Source organism: Barbus barbus (assembly GCF_936440315.1).
Source record: "Barbus barbus genome assembly, chromosome: 12".
In the NCBI taxonomy this organism is placed as follows: domain Eukaryota; kingdom Metazoa; phylum Chordata; class Actinopteri; order Cypriniformes; family Cyprinidae; genus Barbus; species Barbus barbus.
In genome coordinates, this window is record NC_136740.1 from 2,102,501 (window position 1) to 2,129,347 (window position 26,847).

At 38.4% G+C, this 26,847-nt stretch overlaps 1 protein-coding gene across 2 annotated transcripts; it reads left to right on the top strand.

The window, feature by feature from the left end:
• Nucleotides 1-6,535: 6,535 nt before the first annotated feature.
• On the top strand, nucleotides 6,536-24,508 carry LOC306877624 (neuronal pentraxin-2-like). Of its 2 annotated transcripts, none has more exons than XM_079429488.1 (6): nucleotides 6,536-6,627; nucleotides 14,996-15,824; nucleotides 19,147-19,567; nucleotides 20,932-21,182; nucleotides 21,890-22,069; nucleotides 23,553-24,508. In XM_079429488.1, exons 2-6 carry the CDS (start codon nucleotides 15,225-15,227, stop codon nucleotides 23,760-23,762), a joined length of 1,662 nt encoding a protein of 553 aa, XP_079285614.1. In that variant the 5' UTR covers nucleotides 6,536-6,627; nucleotides 14,996-15,224; the 3' UTR covers nucleotides 23,763-24,508. The 2 variants fall into 2 exon arrangements, with proteins under 2 accessions (XP_079285614.1, XP_079285613.1); XM_079429487.1 differs by having other exon boundaries at nucleotides 6,566-6,709.
• The last annotated feature ends 2,339 nt before the right edge of the window (nucleotides 24,509-26,847 follow it).

Genomic DNA, 26,847 nt, shown 5'->3' on the forward strand with positions numbered 1-26,847 from the left:
GTTGCTCTAGTTGGCTTTCCTGCCTGAGATTAAACGTTCTTCCAAAACACCCATTAAACCCATTCAGCCTCACCTCAACATCCCAGCTGAAAAAACTGCTAGTTGTCACGTGGGAAAGTTGTCAGATCCGGGGCGATATATTTCAGTCACTAGAACATTTTTAGTTAAAAGTCCAATTACAAAAATGTTTTTCTCTGTTTTTTCTTCAGTTAGATGTTTTAATGTTTTTCAAAGAAGTGTCCTATGCTCACCAAGGCTGTATTTATTTGATCAAAAATACAGTAAAACATTAATATTTTTAAAATATTACTAGAATTTAAAATAACTGTTTTCTATGCAAATTTATTGTAAACTGTAATGTATTCCTGTGATGTGCAGCTGTATTTCCAGCATCATTACTCCAGTCTTCAGTGTCACATGATCTTCAGAAATCATAATAATATACTGACTTACTGCTCAACAAACATTTCTGATTATTATCAATGATGAACACAGTTGTGCAGGTTCATGTTTTTGTGGAAACCGTGATACACTACCATTGGGTTAATATAAAAAAGAAAAATGTATACTTTTATTAATCAAAGACACATTAAATTGATCAAAAGTTACAGTAAAGACATTTATAATGTTACAAAAGATTTCTATTTCATATAAATTGTTCTTTCAAATTTTCTAATCATCAAAGTATCAAAAAAAGTATCCCGATTTTCATGAAATATTAAGTAACAAACTGTTTTAACATTGATAATAATAAAAAAAAACATTATTAGAAATAAATTAAAAACTTTTTTTTTATAATTATTCCAAACTTTTGACTGGCAGTGTGTGTGTGTGTGTGTGTGTGTGTAATACATGGGAGGTGACTGCTGGATCACGGTTTGTGTCTGTTTGGTAGTTCAATGTAAAATATACATGCAAGTTTACATTATTGCTTCTTACAGTACATGATACACTCACTCAAGAGGTGAGTTAAGGTAATGCTATGATTAATTCAGTGGTTTATCATAATGCTGTATATCCTCTTCACACTCAGGGGTCGTGTGCGCAGACATTAGGTTAATTCTCCTTCGCTCTTCGTCAGCACAGATCTGACCTATGAGGCTGATGTGCACTGAGGATGAAAAAGACTTCAGTCCTATGACACAAAGACTTGCAAAAACTTAAATAGATGATACTAACGCTTGTTCCTTGAGTAAGTAATGAGACTCTGCGTCAGTTGGCTATTGCCATTGATTTGGCTCCTTTAAGGTATCTTGTGTGCACTATATATACAGCTGGACATAGAAATAACACTGACAATACCTGGCAGCCAGGTGTAAACTCGATTTCCAATTTGTAAAATTTGACAAGGTTGAGTGGAGAGGACCAGCCTGCTACCACACAAATGTCATCTAAAGAAACTCCCTTAAAAAGAGCCTGAGATGATGCTACGCTCCTCGTAGAGTGAGTCTTAACACCGAGAGGTGAAACCAGCCTGTGCACCTCATAGGTCAAAGAAATCACATGCCTTACCATATACGGCATCCTTTACTTCGTGGCAGGCTCCAAAACAAAGAAAAAACTGATCAGATTTACACCACTGGCTTGTGCAGTCAACATAATTATTCTAAGCTCTAACGAGGCAAAGTTTGTTACTTACTGTAACTTAAAAGACAGAGAAGATGACTACAAAACGACAAGCTGCGAGCAAAAGGGCACAGAGGCAACCTTAGATAGATAAGAAAAAAAGAGCTTAAAACAGGAGCAAAATCCTGCGATGCATTCACTGATAAAGACTGGAGGTCACCAATGCTCTTGAGAGATGTTAAGGCCAGTAACAGAACAGTCTTCAAAGTCAGAATCTATTCTGAAGTCATTTCCACAGGCTCAAACAGAGACCTGGAGAGCATTTCTAATATAACAGGTCCCAATAATGAACAAAGGATTGAAAAGCCTTGGCCAATACATTCCTCTTTTAAAGGGGTCCTATTATGCTTTTTCACTTGTTGAATGTTAGTCAGTGTGTAGTGTGTATGTTTGGGCATAAAACGATCTACAAAGTTACAAATCTCAAAGTCCACCCCAAAGGGAGATATTTTGCTTTAAAAAAAATCCCTTTTCAAGAACTACAGCGAACGGCTCGTTTGGACTACAAAGTTGTTTTCCTGTATTTGTGACATCACAAATTGTAAATCCCGCCTACGGAAATTTGACTGGTTGGGGAGAACTCTTGGTTGAGCACTGCACGCTTCAAAATCAAAACCCAGTGCTGGTGTTTATATCACTGTATTTCTGTTTATACTGTTTTCAGAAAATTTTGGATGTCATTTTCATTTAATCTTGCATATAATGTCTGATAAAGCAGCGTTTGTGAGCGGAGCTCTGTTTTGTGTACAGCGTTACTCTCCTGCTCCAACAGCACCTCCTGCTGATTTGGAGATATATGCCGCCACAAATAGTGTAAGTCTGTGGGACTATGGTATAAATAAATTCAACTGTATAACAGTTTCACTGCAATTCATGTTATAATGTTAGAATTAAAGAATAATAAACATAATACATATTACCTTTGCACTTATCTGTACATAGTCAATGCAGTTATTTTTAAGCTGTTGTTGACATCCCATCTAAAACGTGATTTAGCCAAAAAAACAACAACATTACCACTCTAATATGCCTTGCAATTTCCGTGCGTGCAAAGGTTCTGCGAGATCTTCTTGTTCAATATTCTCGGGGTCTGAATAGATATGGCAATATTGATGAACTTGCTGTTCTGGCAAGGGGCGGGGCAATACTGAAACGCTGTCTAAGCTGTTCGCCAATCACAACGCACTGGGACAGCTAACCAATCACGACACATTTCGTTTTTTGGCCTTCATCAAACCCGGAACTAATGGAGCCGTTTGTGTCAGGCTGGGGAGAAAGGTATTGTAATAATGTAAATTGTGTGACAAATAATGCAATTTTCAAACCAAGCATGAGAGCATGTTCTAGTACACCCCCAAAACAAAGTCAAGACTTTGTAAAAGAGCGTAATACATTATACAATATACAGTACTCTTTTCAATATACAGTACTAATTTTTGAAGCCCAAAGTTGGCGGAGCTAGCAGCAGCCATCTTGGCAGTGTGTCACTCCTGGATAATCGAAAATGGGCAACGAGGCGGGATGTGGGTGGAGCTGTGGTGCCTGTTTGCTGAAACCACACCCACCTAGCTTGACATGCAGGCAATCTACTGTCACTCAAGTGGCCAAGTAGGAAGCACTCAGTTGAAGCAAGGTGGATTGTACTCGAAATTGGAAGGTATCCCCCTAAATTGCCAATTGCAAATCTATACAACTGGGATGTGCTGGTGAGCTGTGGGATAAGGCTGTGAATCCCAGCCTGTCTTGACGTGGAGATCAATAAAAAAAAGGCAGCTGTCTACATTTTGTGCATGGACTATAGCCAGTAAGAAAAAGCTAATCAAACTTACACTGTGCTGAAGCTGGCTATTCCAACTTGTGTCTATATGTGCTTTCTTGCACTATAGGGTCCCACTTTATATTAGGTGGCCTTAACTACTATGTACTTACATTTAAATTAATCATTTGATACAATGCACTTATTGTGTACATACATGTTTTTACATTGTACTTATATTTTAAAAATACCTATATGTAATTACATATGTAATTAGTTTCTGTAGTTAAATTTATAATTACACTGTTGACCCATCCCTTACACCTTAACCCACCCTTAAACCTACCCATACTACCAAACCTGTCCCTAACCTTACCCGTATCCCACCTCAATAGCAGCAAAAGTGTTTTGCAATACAATATGACCACAATAAGTACATTGTACTTATTTTTTGATGTAAGTACATAGTAGTTAAGGCCACCTAATATAAAGTGTGACCCACTATAGAGAAGCTCAACAGCACATCAGCCAATGAACTGACATGTGACTGTTTAGGCTTCAAACAATTGGTTCCACCCAGGGGTGTTCCCATAGCATCAACTACTGATGCAGCATCGAAGTGAGCCTATGCAAGGGAACAGTTATTTTAAATTAATATTTCACAGTTTTACTCTTGTAATCTTGTATTTTTGATCAAATAAACACATCCTTGGTGAGCATAAGAGACTTCAAAAACTTACAGAGTTAGAAAAAATCTTACAGTCGACCACAAACTTCTGAACAGTAGTGTGTGCTTTTACTGTAAGTTTATACAGGCCACAATGTAGAACAAACAGAGACCTTTTATACACCGCAAAAATGTTAAATTAAAAAAATTAAAAATCAGGAAGGGGGCCAACACTTTTTCACTCCACTGTAACTCGTATCACACGTCTCGTAGCTCCATTGTGAACTCATCTGACTGTTGCCAGTACAGGACAGTCACAGGTGAGCTGACCTCTGACCCCTGACCTCCGGCTGTGTGCCGAGCAGATTTCTGTCTTCCTGGAAACAGAAGCAGAGCTGACACACAAACACCCAACATCAGGTCACAACAAACACATTTACACAAGTTAACTAACCTGACTGGAGAACAATGTGATAATGATACTAATGTCTTCATGTAGTTTACTTTCATGGCTTTGTTGCTGCTCTTTTTCTGAGAGTTTTTAATTACAAATATCACAGAAGCTGATTGATCAGTCAAGACATTGTTTGGTTAAATGCTCTCAAGTAATTTCTTACATTTCTGTGCTAGTTTTATGTCTCTCATTTCACCCTATGGTCTAAGAAAACATGAAATAAAACACCAATATCTCATATTACTATTTTTTTCCCAGTCACTGTTTTACATTTCTATTCTGTTGAACAGAAAGACAAGCTAGCTTTTTAAGCATCATATCATAATAATCCAGTTTGTATCCTCCTTGTTTGGCACAAAATAAAGGAAGTTTATGGATTATCACACTGCCATATTTTACAGTGATTGTCTGTTACATTGGATGGTAATTAATGAGTCACTAATTTGAGCCAAAGTCTGTCCCGTTCACCTTTCTCTCAGTCTTTCTGTGCTTTGTGTTTGTGCATATTCCCTCTGACCTCAATCAGCGTCCATCTGTCTCGGTGGCTGCTGTGCTGGATTCTGCTCAGACTTTAATTAGGCCGGTTATCTTGTTAAGACCCGTGACAGCATGTGGCACAACATGGCCTCCAGAGAGGAGCAAAGACTCTATGTCCACAGTCTGGAGAGCGTCTTGAGCAGGAGATACAGCAAGTCAACAAAGTAGAAAAAGCTCTTTGGTTTATCATCTCAAATCCTGCTGCAAAACATGATCATCAGGATGTGTTTATGCAGCTTTGAAATCATAAGTGAAGCACCAAATTTTAAAATGTATGTTCTTTATTTAATTTACGGTTACAGTTATGCATTTAATTAGCGGACACTTTTATACAAAGCAACGTGCAAAAAGGAACAAAAGCGAGTGTGGTTACTTAACAAAAACTATTGAAAAAAGTCACTTTTAACAAAATAAAGTTTGTTAAATAAAATAAAATTATAAACATGTTTTAAAAAAGACAAAAAATAATAAAAATGACAAAAACAACAGAATAACTCAAATTGAAATACTAATTAAAAGGTCCCACTTTATATTAGGTGGCCTTAACTACTATGCACTCACATTTAAATTAATCATTTGGTACAATGCACTTAGTGTACATACATGTTTTTACATTGTACTTATAGTTTTAAAAATACCCATATGTAGTTACATCTGTAATTAATTTCTGTAATTACATTTATAATTACACTGTTGACCATCACTTACACCTTAACCCACCCTTAAACCTACCCATACCACCCTAACCTGTCCCTAACCTACCCGTATCCCACCTCAATAGCAGCAGAAGTGTTTTGAAATACAATATGAACACAATAAGTACATTGTACTTATTTTTTGATGCAAGTACATAGTAGTTAAGGCCACCTAATATAAAGTGTGACCAATTAAAATATCATTAAAAAACTATAATAATACAGTGAATTCTATTTACATAGAAACAGCAAGTGGAAACACATTGATTTTAACAACTAAAACATATACCAATAATCTTTGTTTTATTCACAACTTGGAAAAAAACTTTTTTACACTCTTTAAGTCAACAACATTTGCAAAATACAATGCCAGGTTATTAGACAACTAGATTAGGAAGTAAGCTGTTCACTCAAGTTCTCATGCTAATAATATATTGTTATAATAAATGTTTATATATATACAGTATATATATATAAGCATTTTCACTAGTGCTTTTGGAGACGCTGTCTATATTGTCTACTTGGACAGAAACAAATGTCAAACCTAAAGGTCTTTCTATAACATCCCAAACAATTAATTGCGTCATATAAACACAACAGTGAAACTGTAAAGAAATTACTGACTGCAAGCTCTGGGGTTAATGAGCACAGGACAAAAGAGACTTTAATTGCTGTTGAGCAGCGGGGCCTACAGAAGAGAAGAGGTGGAGGTGGAAGAAAAGAGGAGGAGAGGAGAGGAGGGGAGGCGTGTGTTAAACAGACTCTACTGGATTAAATCCCTTACAAGCCGTCTGGTGACTGATTTGGACTAGCAGTACAGGACAAACACAGAGACTAACCTGCAGGAGTCCACAGAAACCAACAGCCTCAATACAGAACATCAGCTGTTACTGTAAGTCTCTGTTATTGACAGATTGTTTATGGCTATCATAGATCCTGCCTGTGTTTGACTCGTGGATTGTTCTGTAGCACAGGTAAGGAGATGAGATGATCTGATGTGTGTGTCTTACTCCGGTGTGAATGACACTGATGGACGCGCTCCAGTTCTCTGCGTCTCTCTTTATATTATACTCTATATGATTATATTTCATGAAGACTGTCTAAGGATTGCTGATAACATTAGACTGCATTTTTCTTGTACTTGATTGTTTAGCTGCTTATTTTCAGAGAGTCTATGATTATTAATTTGATCAACAGATGTTAGAACTCTTCAGATTTTTCTTTATGAATTGGGTTTTAGTTGAGGTCATGATTGAGTAGTTAATGATTAAAACATTTGCATTTATCATGATAGTCATAACTGCAATACTGTTTCTCATGGTATTGTTAATATAGGATCTCATTGTAAGAAACTAGAAGCACGAAGCTTCTAATATTTTGTGTCATTTGGTTAAGTTTATACCTCTTTTCTCTTTTTTGACAGTGGTTGAGTTACCACAGTGTTGTCGATAAACGTTGTGATTAACACTGATAAAGGACTAGAAACTTGTACTTGTAGTGTATTTCAAATAATTGTTTTAATATACTGTACTTAGAGATATTATAAAATTTAATTAAACTTGTGTACTTAAAGTACATTTTTAAAATGTGCACATTGTAGTAATGCCAAATTAAAGGATTTACTTTCAAGTACAAGTGTTAATAATCTTGCGTTGTACTTTAAAGCACATTTATTTGGTTATGTTGACTAACGTACTAAAGCACATGCTGATTATAATTTTAACTGTATTGTATAATTCAATAATACAGTTGCAACAACAGAAATAATTATGATATTACATATAAACATGTACTTAAGTACCTACTTAAATAGATCAAAAACACTAACAGCTAACTGCATTTAATATAAATTAAAACAGCAATACGCATTCATTTAATTGTCAGTAACATGCAGTTATTCTTGTTAATTGCATTCATTTCTCAGACAGATTTTCTTTTGGCTGTAATTCTATTGTAGCATTGTAAATGCTCTCAAATATCTGAGAGGAACAATAGTGACGTTTAAATGAAAGATGACATATTTCACATTTAATTCTTTTTTTTTTTACATTTTTGTTTAACACATTTGTGTTATGACTAAAGCAGAATTAAAGGCATTTAAAGATCCATATGGTTCTTTACTAGACTAGATATAGTTGTTTATATATATTTTTAATGGATTCAGCAGAAGGCGCATTAAACTGCCTTGTGTGTGTCTGACTTAAAGTTCTGCCTTCATTCGAACCCGACAATCTGGCTAATCGTGGATTTAGACAGGAAGATAAACTGAGATGAAGTGTAGATTGAGAGAGACTGGGGAAACGGCTTCACGCTGTTCTCAACCACTTCCATCTGTCATCCTTTCTAAGCTTGTGATCTTCACGCACCAGATTTGATCATGTGCTTCATTCTTCCTGTATATGGGTGGCTGAAGCTGTATGTGCTTTTATTATATATATATATATTGTTTTATATTGAGGCCAAGGGGTTTTTCTGGTTTCATCAAAGGTTGCCTGTCTCACAGCAGAATCCTTCCACAATTGAACACGAAGCACTGGCAGATGCACTCACCCGACAGACACAACCGTTACTAGACAAACCACAGGCAAAACCCACACAATCTGCCATCTAAGTTGTCTGCTGTTGATGGAGAGACCGTGAGGCCTGGATTTATTTGAATCAGAATTGTATAAATGTCAGTCAGGGATGAGTATTATTAATTTAGTCATTAGACATATATTATTTTTAAATTCAATAATGTTACAACAGTTAACAGTCATCAAAACTAATTTGAATTTTGCCAGAGAGCATCACACAATGTTGTTTGCATCTCCAATAAATAAATAAATAGAACCCAAAATTGGATGCTGAATTGGAGTTTGACTTGGAGGAATGACAGGAAGAGGAATTTACTGAAATAAAATTCAAAGACATTCAACAAAAGAATTTCCATAGTAACAAATATTAACACAACTGATTATTTCAATTTATTTGTTGAAATATTGTATAATTTTTTCTCAACTTCAATAATGACACAACAATTAACAGCATCACAACAAATTTGAACTTTGATAAACAGCATCACATAATTTTCAGATAACTAAACAGAAATAATGACTTCAAACATTTTAATCTATTGATTATATGTTGTTGTTTAGCTCAGTTTTGAAGACTTTTCTGGGAAATGATGCATTCTTCCAGCATGATCCATCAAATTAAAATGAGTAAATATAGCAAAATAAATATAAATTAAATACAAATGTCTATTTCTATCATTTAAAACACTTTAAAACATTTTAATGTGTCTGGTATTACACTTTTTGTACATGATACATATACTGTAAAGTTCAGCAGAGTTTCTCTGCATTTCATTCCATTTGAATCCTACTTCCGTAAATTCTGCATCCTGTTTTCTACTAATACGGTACAGTCGTACTCAACGCTCCCTCTCTTCTTTAAGCTGTGGACAGTATATAACTCCAGCTGCCTTCCTGCCAGCCATCAGTTCAAGCGCTTAATTAATCCAATTAATGGGCAAAGTTCATTAGGTAGAGTAGATACATAACACTCTCTCTCTCTCAAACACACGCTAATCCTCTGCAGACCCTTGATGACGACTCTTTTCTTGATCTATCCTCATTAGGACAGACTCTGACGTACACACTTCCACTTGTGCGGGCGTAAATGTTCACACTGTATTAATTCAGTAGCTTCGAGGAACTTAAACTGATAATCCTGAACTCTTAAATGGTTCTTGGTGTTAAATTGCAGGTTCTACAGATTAGTCTAATGGTTTCTGAGGTTTTTTAAAGTATCAGTAGATGCTTTTCAGAAGAACTAGAGAGTGTAAAAGTTCACTGAAGATCATATAAAGGATTGGTCACAATTTGGGGACCAGTTCTCGCTATTAACTATGACTTTTGCCTTTTGCCTCCTAATTTGCTGCTTATACATAGTTAGTAAGGTAGTTGTTAAGTTTAGGTATGGAGCTTAAAGGTTAAGGGGTCTAGAATAGGATCATACAGAATAAGGCGTTAATATATGCTTAGTATAGTAGTAATAAACAGCCAATACGCTATTAAATGCATTCTAATAAGCAACTAGTTAATAGTGAGAATTGGTCCTTAAACTAAAGTGTTACCAAAAGATGTGGCGTCAGGCTGTCAAACCCCTTCGGTTATAGCAGGAGCCTTTATTTTTAAGTAGAAAATTGTAGTAAGGCTGGGTGGTATGATAGTACATACTGTACGGTGCAATGCTGCAAATCATGTACCATTTATGTGTTGTTCCTCATGGTTAAATTTTACTCGCAACAGAGTAAACACTGCAAATTGCAACTGAAGTTGTTGTAATGTCATATAGGTCATAAGGGTCAAATGGGTCACTGAACCACTGACACTGAAAAAAAGTGCACTTAATTGTACCAAAAGTGCACGTGTAATTCAAATCTTAGAAGCTTTTTTTTTTTTTAATAACTGTAACGAAATAAAAGGCAACTTACATACTTAAAGAGAGACACTTTATGGCTGCTTCGGTTTGTTGCTCCTTGGTACTTTTTCTGTTTTTGTTTGTTTGTCCTGTCTTAAGCAACATTTTTCCGATCAGCTTCACTAGAAACGCACTCTTGGACACAAGAAATAGCACACCAGATAACCTTTTGCCGACGTTTGAACATTCAGACATTTTACTGGACATTTTAGTTGGAGGAGCTGCATTTCTTGCGCTCCAGGCGACGCAAGCGAGGGAAGCGCACTGGTGCGCTCATGAAATCCATACAGCGCGGTTTAAGGACTCCGCTGCCGAGTATTCACCTGGCAAATCTCCGCTCCCTTGCAAATAAATCAGACAAACTACAACTCCTCACCCACACAAAAAAGGACTTTTTAAACTCTTCTGTGTTTTGTTTCACGGAAACCTGGCTGAACGAATCTGTCCCGGACAGCGCGTTACATCTAGACGGATTCCAGCTATTCAGAGTAGACCACATCACCGAGTCGTCTGGGAAAACGAGAGGCGGTGGATTATGTTTTTATATCAATGAAAGCTGGTGTACAGATGTGACAGTTTTAAAGAAGATGTGCTGCCCAAACCTGGAAGCTGTCTTTATTAACTGCAAGCCTTTCTATTCGGCGCGTGAGTTTTCCTCTTTTATTCTGGTTAGTGTGTACATTCCTCCTGAGTGCCGCGCTAGAACTGTTGGCCGTTACTCTGACTCTTTCATTATCATTCTCTGTGATTTTAATAAAGCTAATCTCACCTGCGAACTGCCTAAATACAGACAACACATCACATGCCCCACCAGGAACAGCAATATACTGGACCATTGCTACACTGTTTTAAAGGATGCGTATCTCTCTGTCCCCCGTGTAGCACTGGGACTCTCTGATCACTGTTTGGTTCATCTTCCACCAGCCTACAGGCAGAAACTTAAATCTGCTAAGCCTGTAGAAAAAACTGTAAAGAGATGGACTGTTGAAGCAGAGCAGGATTAATAGGCCTGTTTCGAACTTACTGATTGGAGTGTTTTTGAGGCTGCAGCTACTGATCTGGATCAGCTCACCGACGCCGCGACATCCTACATTGGTTTCTGTGAGGACATGTGTACCCACCAGGACTTACTTAACATTTAACAACGACAAACCTTGGTTCAGTACAAAACTCAAACAGCTTCGCCAGGTCAAAGAGGATGCTCACAGGAGTGGGAACAAAGCCTTGTACAAACAGGCCAAATACACACTGAATAGAGAGATAAGAGTGGCAAAGAAAAACTACTCTGAAATGCTAAAAAAAACGACTCTACATCAGTGTGGAAAGGCCTGAAAGCCATCACCAGTTACAAGACCCCTCCCCCCAGGTCCGAGGCCAATCAACAACTGGCTGAAGACTTGAATAAGTTGTATTGCAGATTTGAAATACAAATACCTGGTCTGACACCCCACACCCACTCTGACCGTCTCACAGCCATTAACACCTTCCCCCTCCCTCCACCCTACTGTTTCTTAGCCTGTAATCAAGATCTGTGAAGAAGATGTAAGCAAAGTCTTCAGGAAACAGAAGATAAGGAAAGCCAAAGGCCCAGACAGTGTCTCTCCAGCCTGCCTCAAAGCCTGTGCTGTCCAGCTATCATCCATCTTCACATTGATCTTCCTGCTTCAAACGCTCCACCATCATCTCTGTACCCAAGAAACCAAAAATCAAAGGACTTAATGACTACAGACGTGTTGCGTCTGTGGTGATGAAGTCATTTGAGAGGCTCGTGTTTGCTCACCTGAAGGACTTTACTGGTCCCTTGCTGGACCCCCTGCAATTTGCTTATGGAGCAAACAGGTCTGTGGATGATGCAGTCAACAAGGGACTACACTTCATCCTCCAACATCTGGACAAACCAGGGATTTACGCAAGGATCCTGTTTGTGGACTTCAGCTCCGCCTTCAACACCATCATCCCAGACACCCTTCAGAATAAACTGACACAGCTCTCCATCCCACCTCCGTCTGTCAGTGGATCACGAGCTTCCTGACAGACAGGCAGCAGCTAGTGAGGCTGGGAAAACTCACATCCAACACCTGCACCATCAGCACTGGAGCTCCTCAGGGCTGCGTTCTCTCCCCACTGCTCTTCTCCCTCTACACCATCGACTGCACATCTAAAGACCCCTCTGTCAAACTTCTGAAGTTTGCAGATGAAACTACACTCATCGGCCTCATCCAGGATGGTGACGAGTCTGCTTACAGACAGGAGGTTGATCAGCTAGCTGTCTGGTGCAGTCACAACAACCTGGAGCTCAACACTCTCAAAACTGTAGAGATGATAGTGGACTTCAGGAGAAACCCCCCTGCTCTCCCCCCACTCACCATCATGAACAGCACTGTGACTGCAGTGGAGTCATTCAGGTTCCTGGGCGCCACCATCTCCCAGGACCTGAAGTGGGACAATCACATAGACTCCTTCGTGAAAAAGGCTCAGCAGAGATTGTACTTTCTTCGTCAACAGAAAAAGTTGAACCTGCCACAGGTGCACATGACACAGTTTTACTCTGCTGTTATTGAGTCGGTCCTGTGCTCTTCTATAACTGTATGGTTTGGGTCAGCCAACAAATCAGATATAAGAAGACTGCAGCGGACTGTTAGGTCAGCAGAAAGGATCATTGGTGTCCACCTGCCCAGCCTTCAAGACTTGTACTTCTCCAGAGTGAAGAAACGGGCAGGTAACATCATCACAGTCCCTTCTCACCCTGGACACGACCTGTTTGCGCTTCTCCCCTCAGGCAGACGCTACAGATCTCTGTGCACTAGAACATCTAGGCATAAAAACATTTTTTCCCCCATGCCATCTCCAGCCTAAACAACTAACACAGGAATTATTACCTGTGTCCTGTAATTCATTTCCCATCTCTAATTATTGACTCTCCCCCTAGTACTTTGTAAATATATATGAATATTTTTCTAAACAGCTGTATATATAGAGTAAATGAGGCACAAATCTGTACATAAATCTTCTGTTCCAGATTCTTACACATTATTATTATTATTATTATAAGTCTTATTTAAATGTTTCTGTTCTCATGTCAGATATGTATATATGTATGTATGCATGTATGTACCAGAACTTCTTAAAAACCACAACAAATTTTGTTTGCGCACACTTGGCGAATAAAGCTGATTCTGATTCTGATTAATGACGGTCTCTTAACACTTAAGTCCACTTTTAAAAAGTGCAGTTTGCAATAATGTCAAATTAAAAGTTTTAAAGGTGCCATAGAATGCATTGATACAGTATTTTAAATTGTTCTCTGATATCTACACAGAAGGTATGTGGCTTAGGTAAGGGCAAAAAATCTCCAGAAACGATTTTACATGTCCATTTACAACCCTAGGATTTCTCCCTAGAATGAAACGGTCTGTTATTGGCTTATTTGGCAGGGTCATGAATAATAATGAGCTCTGCTCTGATTGGCTGTTTCACAGTGCTGCTCAATGTTGAGCTCTGCTCTGATTGGCTGTTTCACAGTACGGCTCATCAGCAAGACAGAAGCACAGGGAGGAAAATATATATTTAAATACTTTCTCTCGCAGTTATATCGTCGGGTAATTATACTGTATATAAAACGCGGGCATCAGGGAGCCGTTATTAATATGCGAGGCATTGAAACTGCTTTTGAACAATCGATCGCGTTATAGTTTCACTTTCAAGAGAGCGATCACACAAACTATGTTTACATTATGGAGCAACAGTACTTACCACACATTTCACAAGATCAGATGCTTGTCAGTGGTGCTCAGGATCTGTAAGTCATTCGCCATCATCCTCATCTCTCCTTACTGAGAGTGAAATCGTATGTACTGTCACAGGCTACCGCTAGCAAGGAGCTAACCATGTCCCTTTAGTGGCTCGCGTTATTTGCTTTCTGTGCCTTTCTGAATACAGACACCAACCCATCCCTGCACTTCACACCCCCTGCACGTCCTGGAACATAAAATTTATTTTGTTATTTTCGCTGTTGTCTGCGCTTGTTTGTTTACAATACCTGCAGAGCTTCTGATGGTTCGGCCGGCTTAGAACAAGGGCGGGTTTATGCAAATGTTGGGGGCGTAGTGATCCCGACTGTTGCGTCACAGTCGGTGTTATGTTCTGATTCGCCTGTTTTTCAGTGGTCTTTTTTAATCACGAGATTTACATATGAAGGAGGAAACTATGGTGTTTGAGGCTCACTGTATGTCATTTCCATGTACAGAACTGTTATTATTTAAATATGCCAGGGTAAAGACAGTTTTTCATTCTATGGCACCTTTAAAGTACATTTTAAATCATAGTTTTATAATGATAATCCTTTGTGAAGTACACCTATTTTGATGTGTTGACCAACATATTAGTATAGTATTTGATTATAGTAAGTATTTGATTATAATTTTAACTGTAGTGTGTTATTTGATATTACTTTTAAAGTTAATACATTTTAAATGTAGTCAATTGCAACTTCATCATACACAAATGTGTAATTACTTAAGATCCAAATTTCATAGAAATTACATTAAAGTATATTTTAGTTTATCATAAATGCTTGTCAGTGCATTCAGCAGTAAAATTTAACCAACTTCAACTTTTCCTTTCCTTCCTTTAAAAAACAATAAAATTATAAAATTGCATGTAAAGATGCAAGTCCACATAAAGTGGGTCAAAAATAGTATGAATGTCATAAAAATGTAATAGTTTAAAGTAAAAGATGTTCCAGTCTTCTGAAAACGTATCAGGACAAGAGTTTTCTTTAATTGTTTCTCCAGGCTTTAGACGAGCCGCTGCGAAGAGGCAAGAGCAGGATCATCAGCCGGATTTCATGTAAATACACCTGGAGAGGAGGAGGCTGAGTAAGACACAGTAAGCAGCAAGAGACAGTTTTACAGGATTTAGACAGAAGCAGGCTGGCTCTTCTTCTACTGAAGATACGGATCTAGAAGCTTTAAGAATCAAATAGCTGACTATTTGATTAATTTGACTGCATTCAACCCACAAATGCATCCAGCAAGCTCAAAAAAGAGCGAGGGGCTTTTCTCCTTCTTCGTCTATGCCATCTGTCTTTCCGTAAGCACTGGGACAGGAATGCCGGGTGCAGACTACAATCCTCATCCTCGCTTCATCTGCACCCCACTTCCCGCTGATGCCGATCCCGAGTGTTTCACCACAGCGGGCGGCCCCAGGGGCCCCGGATCCGGACACCACGGCGGGCCCAGCGGGAACAGCAACGGCTGGTGGGGGATGTCCGAGGAGGCCAAAGCCACGATCCTGCACCTGCGGGAGAGTTTGGTGCAGCAGAAGGAAACCATCCTGGACCAGAGGGAGACCATCCGGGATCTGACTGCCAAACTGAACCTGTGCGAGGGATTGAGCCGCACACCTGCACACCTGACCCATCACGCCCACCATTCCTACCCCACAGCACCCGACACCGGACACCTCGGGCTGGAGCTGGGCCACTATGGCGACGGGGTCGGAGGGCATCACGCTGCGCTGAGCGAGAAGCATGTGACGGGGGAGATTCCTTCACCCTCGTCCACACCGGAGCAGATGAGCAGGATGCTGCAGAGCCTAAAGGAGCGGCTGGACAACCTGCAGGTACACATTTATATTAGGGCTGTCAGTTTAACGCATAAAATTAATTAATTAGTTATTAAAACATAACACGATTAAAATATGGAAGTCGTCATAGTTGGGTAAACTTGAAGAGCAGTGAATGGGAGGAGCATTCCCATTTGCTCAAATAGCAAAAGAAAAACTCCACAATATTTTCATGACTTTCAATAAAAGGAAAAAATCGAGAGAGACTTATAACGGCAGTCAGAAGAGAGAACTATGTCAAATTTACCATCCATCCCATAGACGCTGCATTAGAAACACCTGCGCATTAGCGTAAACTAGTTTTTTTGTAATTTGATGCAAAGGTAATTTAATACAAATAATAGTGTTAGAATATTTCTTTCTATAGCTACAATTTACACTCACCTAAAGGATTATTAGGAACACCATACTAATACTGTGTTTGACCCCCTTTCGACTTCAGAACTGCCTTAATTCTACGTGGCATTGATTCAACAAGGTGCTGAAAGCATTCTTTAGAAATGTTGGCCCATATTGATAGGATAGCATCTTGCAGTTGATGGAGATTTGTGGGATGCACATCCAGGGCACGAAGCTCCCGTTCCACCACATCCCAAAGATGCTCTATTGGGTTGAGATCTGGTGACTGTGGGGGCCATTTTAGTACAGTGAACTCATTGTCATGTTCAAGAAACCAATTTGAAATGATTCGAGCTTTGTGACATGGTGCATTATCCTGCTGGAAGTAGCCATCAGAGGATGGGTACATGGTGGTCATAAAGGGGTGGACATGGTCAGAAACAATGCTCAGGTAGGCCGTGGCATTTAAACGATGCCCAATTGGCACTAAGGGGCCTAAAGTGTGCCAAGAAAACATCCCCCACACCATTACACCACCACCACCAGCCTGCACAGTGGTAACAAGGCATGATGGATCCATGTTCTCATTCTGTTTACGCCAAATTCTGACTCTACCATCTGAATGTCTCAACAGAAATCGAGACTCATCAGACCAGGCAACATTTTTCCAGTCTTCAACTGTCCAATTTTGGTGAGCTCGTGCAAATTGTAGCCTCTTTTTCCTATTTGTAGTGGAGATGAGTGGTACCCGGTGGGGTCTTCTGCTGTTGTAGCCCTCAAGGTTAGGGCTGAACGATATATCGTTATCGTATCTATATCTAGATATGAACTTTCAAGATATTACTATCGAAAAAAGCAACGATATAGACAATATAGATTTCCCCTCTCCGCGCTCGCCCCGCCCTGCATACAACTCTGGCAGTCACACAACGAACATCAGTTTTACGAGTGCCCTTGAATGCACCGCTAAAGACAACGCGCACACACTACAGAGACAGCGGAGAAATTAAAAAGAAAGAAAATGAGTGCGGGAGATAATGCGGCCGGTGGTAGTGCAGAATCTGACTTGGTGCCAAAACATAAATCATCTTCCATTATTTTGAGGTATTTTGGATTCAGAAAAGACGATGTAAACCAGAGTGACGTGTTGTGCAGGTCGTGCTTAACAAAAATTGCGACTAAGCAAGGTAGCACAACAAACATGTTTCACCACCTGAAACAACACCATCGCGTGCTGCATGAAGAGTGCATGACAATGAGAGAAACACCGGGGACTTCTCAGTCATCCCAAAATAAGCCAAAGCAAAGTTTGATTGCTGACGCGTTCAGTAGCGTTACGAGTCGACGTCCACCAGTGAGTTCTTAAAAATAAAACTACACTTTCCAATTTTTTTTGTATTATGATGTTTTTATTTTTCTGAGAAATGCTTGGTTTTCACTGAACCCGTAGTCATATCGTATCGATATCGAGATATCTGGCATGAAAATCGAGATATGAAATTTTGTCCATATCGTTCAGCCCTACTCAAGGTTGTGCGTGTTGTGGCTTCACAAATGCTTTGCTGGATACCTCGGTTGTAACGAGTGGTTATTTCAGTCAAAGTTGCTCTTCTATCAGCTTGAATCAGTCGGCCCATTCTCCTCTGACCTCTAGCATCAACAAGGCATTTTCGCCCATACTGGATGTTTTGCCCTTTTCACACCATTCTTTGTAAACCCTAGAAATGGTTGTGCGTGAAAATCCCAGTAACTGAGCAGATTGTGAAATACTCAGACCGGCCCGTCTGGCACCAACAACCATGCCACGCTCAAAATTGCTTAAATCACCTTTCTTTCCCATTCTGACATTCAGTTTGGAGTTCAGGAGATTGTCTTGACCAGGACCACACCCCTAAATGCATTGAAGCAACTGCCATGTGATTGGTTGATTAGATAATTGCATTAATGAGAAATTGAACAGGTGTTCCTAATAATCCTTTAGGTGAGTGTATGTCTACTTGATACTTTCTCATTTAACACAATAAAGGCTTTAAATGATCTTTTGTTGGTATTTTCACAGCCAAATTTAATTTGTGATTAATTAGATTAATTAATCAACACATCATGTAATTAATAAGATTACAAATTTGAATGGACTGACAGCCCTAATTTATATGCATTTCTACAGAATTTTATACAGTACAGATGGGTTTCAAAGCAGCTTCACAGTAATAAACAGGGAAATAACAGTGTTGTACAGTTATGAAACAAATTCAGTTTCCGCTGTAAAGCCGCTCTACAGAAGACAACAGTGTCATTATTCAGCTCAGTTCAGTTCAATTACAGATTCGATGTTGCTAAGTTCATTGATTCATGAATTTGATTCGGCTATATGTAGATTATTTTGTAGCTACTATGTAGTTTTTATAGTATAGTCTGTACAGTATTTCAGCTTTAGTTTGTTATTTTAGTACATCAAGTTAAACTAAATGAAAATGAGAAATGTATAGTTGAAATGAAATGTTGATTTTTTTTTTACAGTTTATTTCAGATGACATTTATTTTGTTTCAAGTAATACATTGACTATAATAACTCTAATTCATATATATTCATTATTAATAATACAAGGGATGATAAAAATGATTGGGCACTAAGTTTTTTGTGGTTTAGGGTGGAGTGGTGATAGTCAATGGATCCTATAAATCAGGGGTGCCCAAACTCGGTTCCGGAGGGCCTCTGCAGGACACCAGTTTGGGCACCCCTGCTATAAATAGTGCTGAAAGATTCTGGTCTGTCATTTTGAACTGATCTAATTTTATTTAATAACAATGGTTTCATCAGTTGGAGTGATATAAACATGTTGGATTTTTGATATGCAATCTGAACAAACTGCAAAAAAAAGAAAAAAAAGGACTCTGGACTTCGAGGTCGGAGCCGTTACCAGGATCAGCAGCATACAGTACAGTACCTTTTCTCAGACCGCTGTGATTGTGTTTGCAGACGAGAAACACCTCCAGCAGCTACTCCAGCTCACTGAAGGACCTCCTGCAGAGAAAGATCGGCGCTCTGGAGCAACAGATGCAACACCATCACTATGCCTCGCAAACCAGCGCCGCTCACACCGACCACGAGCACGAGGGGGAGGATGACGGTCACCATGACGACAGAGACCACGACAGCCATGATGACCACGGTGATCCTCACGACGAGAGTGATCACCACGACGACGACAGCCACCATGACAACAACAGCCACGACGACGGACACCAAGACTACGGTCACCATGACAACAAGGCCTCCGAGCATGGCTTCGAGAGCTTGTCGTATAACCTGCAGGGTCACAGAGAAGCACAGGGTGCAGGAGCACACAGCAAACTGGACGCAGTTCTCAGTCAGCTGCAGCACAGGCTCACTGATGCGGGTGAGACAGCTGATCAGATGAACCCTGCTTAAGAGCACTTCAGCTGGACCAGTCCGACCGCTTTCGGCCCTTAGATGCTCTAGATAGATCCTGGTCAAGTCACCTTTATTTATATAGAGCTCTTAACAATACAGATTGTGTCAAAGCAGCTTAACAGTATCAATTAGGAAAATAATGTGTCAATAATGCAAAACGATAATAGTAAACATTCAGTTTTCAGTGACCATAAAAGCAGTTCATCATTGAATTCAGTGATTATCATCATCCAGCTCAGTTCAGTTCAAATAGTATCTCTGCAATCAAGCCGACTCGACGATATCACTGGAAATGAAGTGTCCAGCGATATCGTCAAGATGATTCAAGATCCTGGTCAAGATGATTAGGGCTGGTAGGCCAGTAAAAAGTCAGTTACTAAGTTGCTATAACCTGTTTTTACCTTTAATCAGAGTGAAATTTGTTAAAAGAAAACAAACAAACAAAAAAACTGATGGTTTATTTATTTTTGAGTGAGAATGTCATCATTGAAATTTTAATGTAGAAATTTAGACAGTGCTGGGTAGATACTGTTACCGATTACAAATGACACTGTAGTTAGTAGCGCAAACTATCAGATTACTTAATTAAGAGTAGTTTTTCATTTCTTTTAGATTATTTCTGATCTAACTCGTTTATCACATAGCTTTAAATAAAATTATTTTGTACCATTTTGATACAAAATTTCACAAAGAGAACGAAAATAAATTCCATTCCGTGGAGAAAAGAGAAAATAAATAAATGATGAATAATTTACCGTGTGAATGATAGGTAATCATGTAGTCAATAAAAAGTATTTGTAATCTGATTATTTTTAGAATCTAATTACATAATCTAGATAATAATGCTGACATTAAATCAGTTACTAAATTTAGACAATGTAGAAGTGTAATTAATATAAAATCAACAGCAAAAAAAAAAATGAAAAAAATTGTTTAAACTGAATTAACTAAATTAAATAAATCTTTAACAATTAATTTAATGACTAAAAAGTATTTATACCATTTACAGACTCCATAAAATATTCATATAAGTATTCAAAAAAACTTTCATCCATATTTCCTGACAAATGTGCATCTCTCCTTCTTCGAGTCTGGTTTAGACTAGTTAGACTTAATCTTAAAAGCTAATCATATCATTTTTTTCTTTAAGACTGGTCATAACTTTTTTAAATCAGTAACAGAAATTGTTAGATTGGTCTAATCTGAAAAGTAAAACTGATTACTCCTTGATTAGCTGCATGTTAGTCAAACTAGTTCTTAACATACTGGTTATAAATCACACGGTTCTGCCTGTAAAGCAAACCCTGACGCTGATTATCATCTTCACAGGCTCCAGAAAGAAGAGCAAACCCACAGAAGCTTTCCAGATCGGCTTCCCCATGAGGACCAACTACATGTACGGCCGGCTGAAGAGCACTCTGCTGCACGAGATCTTCTCCTTCACGCTGTGTCTGTGGATGAAGGCTGGCATCGGGCCGGGGCTCGGGACGCCCTTCTCCTACTCTGTGCCTGGACAGGCCAACGAGCTGGTGCTCATCGAGTGGGGAAACAACCCCATGGAGCTGCTGGTCGATGACAGAGTGAGTGAAAGAGATGTGCACATATTTTATCATTTGGACCCAGAAATACAGAATTATTGAGAATTTTCTTTTTGGATTCCAACTGGAGTTTAAAGGTTTGGGGTTGGTAAGATTTTTTATGTTTTTTTTTTTTAATTTTGTTTATGATTTTTTATGTATCTTGTGCTCAGCAAAGCTGCATTTATTTGTTCAAAAATACAGTAAAATTGTGAAATATGATTGGAATTTAAAATAACTTTTTTCTCTGTGAATATCTGTTAAACTGTAATTTATTTCTGTGATGTGCAGCTGTATTTTCAGCATCATTACTCCAGTCTTCAGTGTCACATGATCTTCAGAAATCATAATAATATACTGATTTGCTGCTCAAGAAACATTTCTGATTATTATCAATGATGAACACAGTTGTGCTGCACAATATTTTTCTGGAAACTGTGATGCATTTTATTTTTCAGGATTCACAGATGAATAGAAAGTTCAAAAGAACAGCATTTATTTGAAATAGAAATCTTTCTAGGAATTTCAATTCACCCTGCAGGATCTTATTTGAATTCTAGAGGATTCTATTTGATCCCATTTGGATCTTGGAGGATTAAATATTAAACATTCCAAAAATGAGCCTAGTTCACATTCCTTAAGAGAATTCTGTGTGATCTTGCTCTTTGTTCTGATCTGATCTCTCTCTCTCTGTGTGTGTGTGTTGACAGGCTGTCACGTTACCGCTCTCGGTCAGTGATGGTAAATGGCACCACGTGTGTGTAACGTGGTCGACGCGGGACGGCCTGTGGGAAGCCTATCAGGACGGAGTGAAGAGAGGCTCAGGAGAAAACCTCTCACCCTGGCATCCCATCAAACCTGGAGGTGTCTTCATACTGGGACAGGAACAGGTAACATTCAGACACAGCATACTGCTCATATTCCTCATTTTACTTGCACCATTAATAAAAAAACATGAATAAATTAGCAACTGCATAGCAACACCCTGGCAACCATCCACAACCCCCTAACACTGCGGCAAAAGCACTGATAGATATTTAAACCAAAAAGAAGTGAGCTTAATTGCATTGAAAGACCACCTGTAGAGTAAAATCTTAAAATCTTAACTTTATTAATGAAATGCCACTTAAGTGTATTTAAAGAGACACTTTCATGGCTTTTTTTAACACACTTAAAACAATTCTAAAAATGTGCTCTTTGTTATAATGTCAAATTATGTTTTCTTTAAAGTACATTTTAAATCAGTATGTTTAATAATGTTTTGTCAAGTTTTAAAGCACACTTATTTTAATGTGTTGACTAACATACACATGAATTTAAACTGTAGTGTATTATGTGTGGTGTGTTAAATACATTTAGGCCCGGTTTCACAAACGGGGCTTAGCTTAAGCCTGGACTAGGCCTTAGTTAAATTAAGATATTTAAGCAATTTTTACAAAAATGCCTTAGAAGAAAACATTAAGGTGTGCATCTTGACACAGAACAATGAGACTGACATAGTTTAAGATATGTCAGAGCAAGATATTTGCAGTTGAGACAGCTCAAACATGCATTTTAGTCTGGGACTAGCTTAAGCCTCGTCTGTGAAACCGGGGGTTAAAGTTTAAATTGCAACTTCATTTTTACAAATGTGTAATTCTGAATATATTTAAATACATGACACAAGTTTGACCATAAAGGTTAGAAATGCCATTAAAGTAGTTTATCATAAATGCTTGTCAGTGCATTCAGCAGTAACACTTCAACCTCAAAGATAATAGAAGTCATTACGATATTACATATAAAGATGTACTTACTTAAGTGGGTCAGAAACACTCTAACGTTCAGCTAATTGCATTTAATATAAATTGAATCTATAATAAATAATTCTAAATAACTTGCAATTGTCTAAAAAAAATTACATTCAGTTTATACTTAAGTATATTTTTTCTAAAGTATATTATTTCCATAATAAATACTCCTTTTTTTTTACAACTATGCTAAAGAATACATATTTTTCCACAAGGAAAGTCATATACGATATGAATAAGCCAGTAAAGTTGTATTCAAAGTTGGCTTTAAGTATAAAGTTGCAAAATGTTGAAGTGATTGCCTGTATTTCATTTACATTTAGTCATTTAGCAGATGCTTATATCCAAAGAGCCTTACAAATGAGGACAGTAGAAGCAATCAAAACCAACAAAAGAGCAAAAATATGCAAGTGCTACGACAAGCTAAAACAAATCAGCTTAACACAGTACTCATAGCAAGTTTTTTAAAAGTTTTAAGTCCAAAAATAAATAAATACACATATATATTTATCATATATACACACACACCAAGTATATAACACACTAAACTCATTCTCTAATATAATATTCCCCAATCTCCCAGGACACACTGGGCGGCCGTTTCGACGCGACGCAGGCGTTTGTTGGTGAAATCTCAGATGTTCAGATGTGGTCTCATGTTCTCACACCGCATGACATCTACAGCCTGGCGTTGTGCGGAGGTCACATGACCGGTGACATCATCGCCTGGACGGAGTCAGTGGTGGAGCTGCACGGCGGGGTCACCAAATACCCCTTTGACCCCTGCCATTAAAGAGAAGGGCAATCCACTCACAAGTGATTTCAAAGCATTCTGATGATGACTCGTAACCTGATCATAATGCAAAATTCATTCAATATGGCCTTCTGTTTACATGAGAAACTTGAACGACCCCTTGACCTCCAGGATTTCAACAGGGACCCGTTCTGTATCGTTTCAGTGTTTTGTGTAGCAAATGTTTTCTTGCTTAACTTTTTTATTTTTACTCTACAATGGCTCTTCAGTGCCATTCAATGTTTGATGCATGACATATCGTCCTAACTCGGATAGAAAACCGTAGATCAGAAATAGGATGTGAAGACAGAAGTGTTATAAATGTAGGTGTAAAAAATAGAAACAGGCTCTATTTGAGCAGTGAGCTGAAGTTAAAAGATTGATTGAATCTTAAGATACAGCGAAACCAAAGAGAAGAGTCACACACCGCGCGCTGCCGTTGTGTTTGTACATCGTTTTTGTGTTTTCTAATTCTTAGGTTTGACTGTACTGTCCAGATGTTAAAATGTGTAGCCATCTCAAAGCTGAGCTAAATAAGCAGCTATTCTGTGATACGTGTTGAGTTTCAGATTGTGTCGTAATTTAGTTTAATCTACTGTTTAATTTACTGTAAAGGTTTCAAAAGAATATAATTTTCCACTAATGTTTGTGCATTGGAATTTGTTATGCATTTATTGTTTTTAATCAACCTGTTTTCATTTGTTTGCAGTTTTGAAAGCAGAAAGACAATAAAGGGACTGAATTTTAAAACAACTTTCATAGCAATTTCATGATTTCTGACTAATTCTAAAAACTGTTTGCATAATATTGTAAATGATTTTCATAGCATTTCCAAAGTGAATTCTTCCGGCTCGTCTGCAGTCCTGCAGTATTGATCTCTCAGTGAAACAGAAGCCTGATCTTATGCTGGTCTTCACTGCTATTATTACAAACTCAGCTATTTAAGCATGTGCTTTATTGAAGGAAGTCAAAGTATAATTAATGCAATTTGTTTGTAAAGATATTGTTAGCTATAAAACTTGTGCAGTTATGGTAATTCAGAAGGGAAACTTTGTTGTCAGTTGAGAGCAATATTACCCCAACAAGCCAATGTAAACATCTCAATTGCATTGTCTGTAAATTTGAAACAAACAAACACACAGAGATCTTACTTTTTATTAGTTTTCTAAAGAACATTCTCAAAACAACCTAAGAGGATAGCTAAAAAGGGCTTATTTATTTATTACTCCAAATGTATAACCGGGTATCTGCAGGATTTTTCTAATTCAATTTACAACCTTTAAAGACCTTAACTTAACATTTCAGTCTTTAAACTATTTTTAAGAAAAGGAAAGATCAACAGTATGAATTATTGTATTAATTTAAACAATTATCATCAATCATTATATTAAATTACATGTATCTTAGTGTCTTAATTGTTTATATTTTTATAATGCATTAGCTTCTTGTCGATCCACTGGTTGACATTTAAAAATATGTAGGAAAAACAGCAGAAGGGCTTATTGAAAAAGCAAATTCATTCTCGGCCAGCAGGGTTCACTTTCGGAACAGCAGAATATAGCGGATTTCAGTCCTTCACGGTGTAGTGTGTTACCAATTGTCTTCTTGGTGACTATGGTCCCAGCTGCCTTGAGATCATTGACAAGATCCTCCCGTGTAGTTCTGGGCTGATTCCTCACCGTTCTCATGATCATTGAAACTCCACGAGGTGAGATCTTGCATGGAGCCCCAGTCCGAGGGAGATTGACTAATCGCACCAACTGTTGTCTCCTTCTCACCAAGCTGCTTGGTGATGGTCTTGTAGCCCATTCCAGCCTTGTGTAGGTCTACAGTCTTGTCCCTGACATCCTTGGACAGCTCTTTGGTCTTGGCCATGGTAGTGAAGAGGCTGGAATGGAAGATACAGATTCTATGCACAGAAGTCTTTATACACACAACGAGCTGAAATTAGGAGTATCTTCTTAAAGTGACAGGACTAATCTGTGTTCCACATATGCACATAACCAATCCGTGGGAGCCAAAAGTCCTGCTGGTTGGTAGGGGATCAAATACTTATTTGACTTACTAAAATGTAAGTGGGCAAACTTACAAAATCAGCAGGGGTTCAAATAATTATTTCCCCCCACTGTACACATATACACACGCACACACATCTTGGTCTAGTTTAACTTGAAGTACTGAAGCTAAACCTTAAATAAACAAACAAATAAAGGCAAATAAAATAAATGAATAAAATCTGTAAATTTTTTTTTTTAAGACAAAAATTAACAAAATAACTTAAAGACAAATAATTAAAAAATTTAACTGAAATTAAAGAGAAAACTAAAAAAAATCTAATTCAAAATGTTACCAAAAATATATATAATTGAAAAAAAATATATACTTTTCCTATACACTGTCCATGAGTACAAAATTGCAACTTCATAAAAATTGTTTCTCATGAATTGAATACTCATAGTTTCTAATGAAGTGACATTCAGCCAAGTATGGTGACCCATACTCGGAATTCGTGCTCTGCATTTAACCCATCCAACGTGCACACACACACAGCAGTGAACACACACACACACACACACACACACACAGCAGTGAACACACACACACACACACACACACACACAGACACACACACAGCAGTGAACACACAGACACACACACAGACACACACACAGACACAGACACACACACAGACACACACACACACACACACACACACACACAGCAGTGAACACACAGACACACACACAGACACACACACACACAGACACACCCGGAGCAGTGGGCATTTATTCTGCGGCGCCCGGGGAGCAGTTGGGGGTTCGGTGTCTTGCTCAAGGGCACCTCAGTCGTGGTATTGAGGGTGGAGAGAGCGCTGGACATTCACTCCCCCCACCTACAATCCCTGCCGGCCGGGGACTCGAACCCACAACCTTTGGATTACAAGTCCGACTCTCTAACCATTAGGCCACGACTTCCCCTTCTATTTTGTGTGTTTAACAAAACAAATATTTCTAAGTACCCCTGTTTGGGAATAATACGATTCACCAGCAGCAATCAATAAAGCACACGCAACATGAATGTTTTT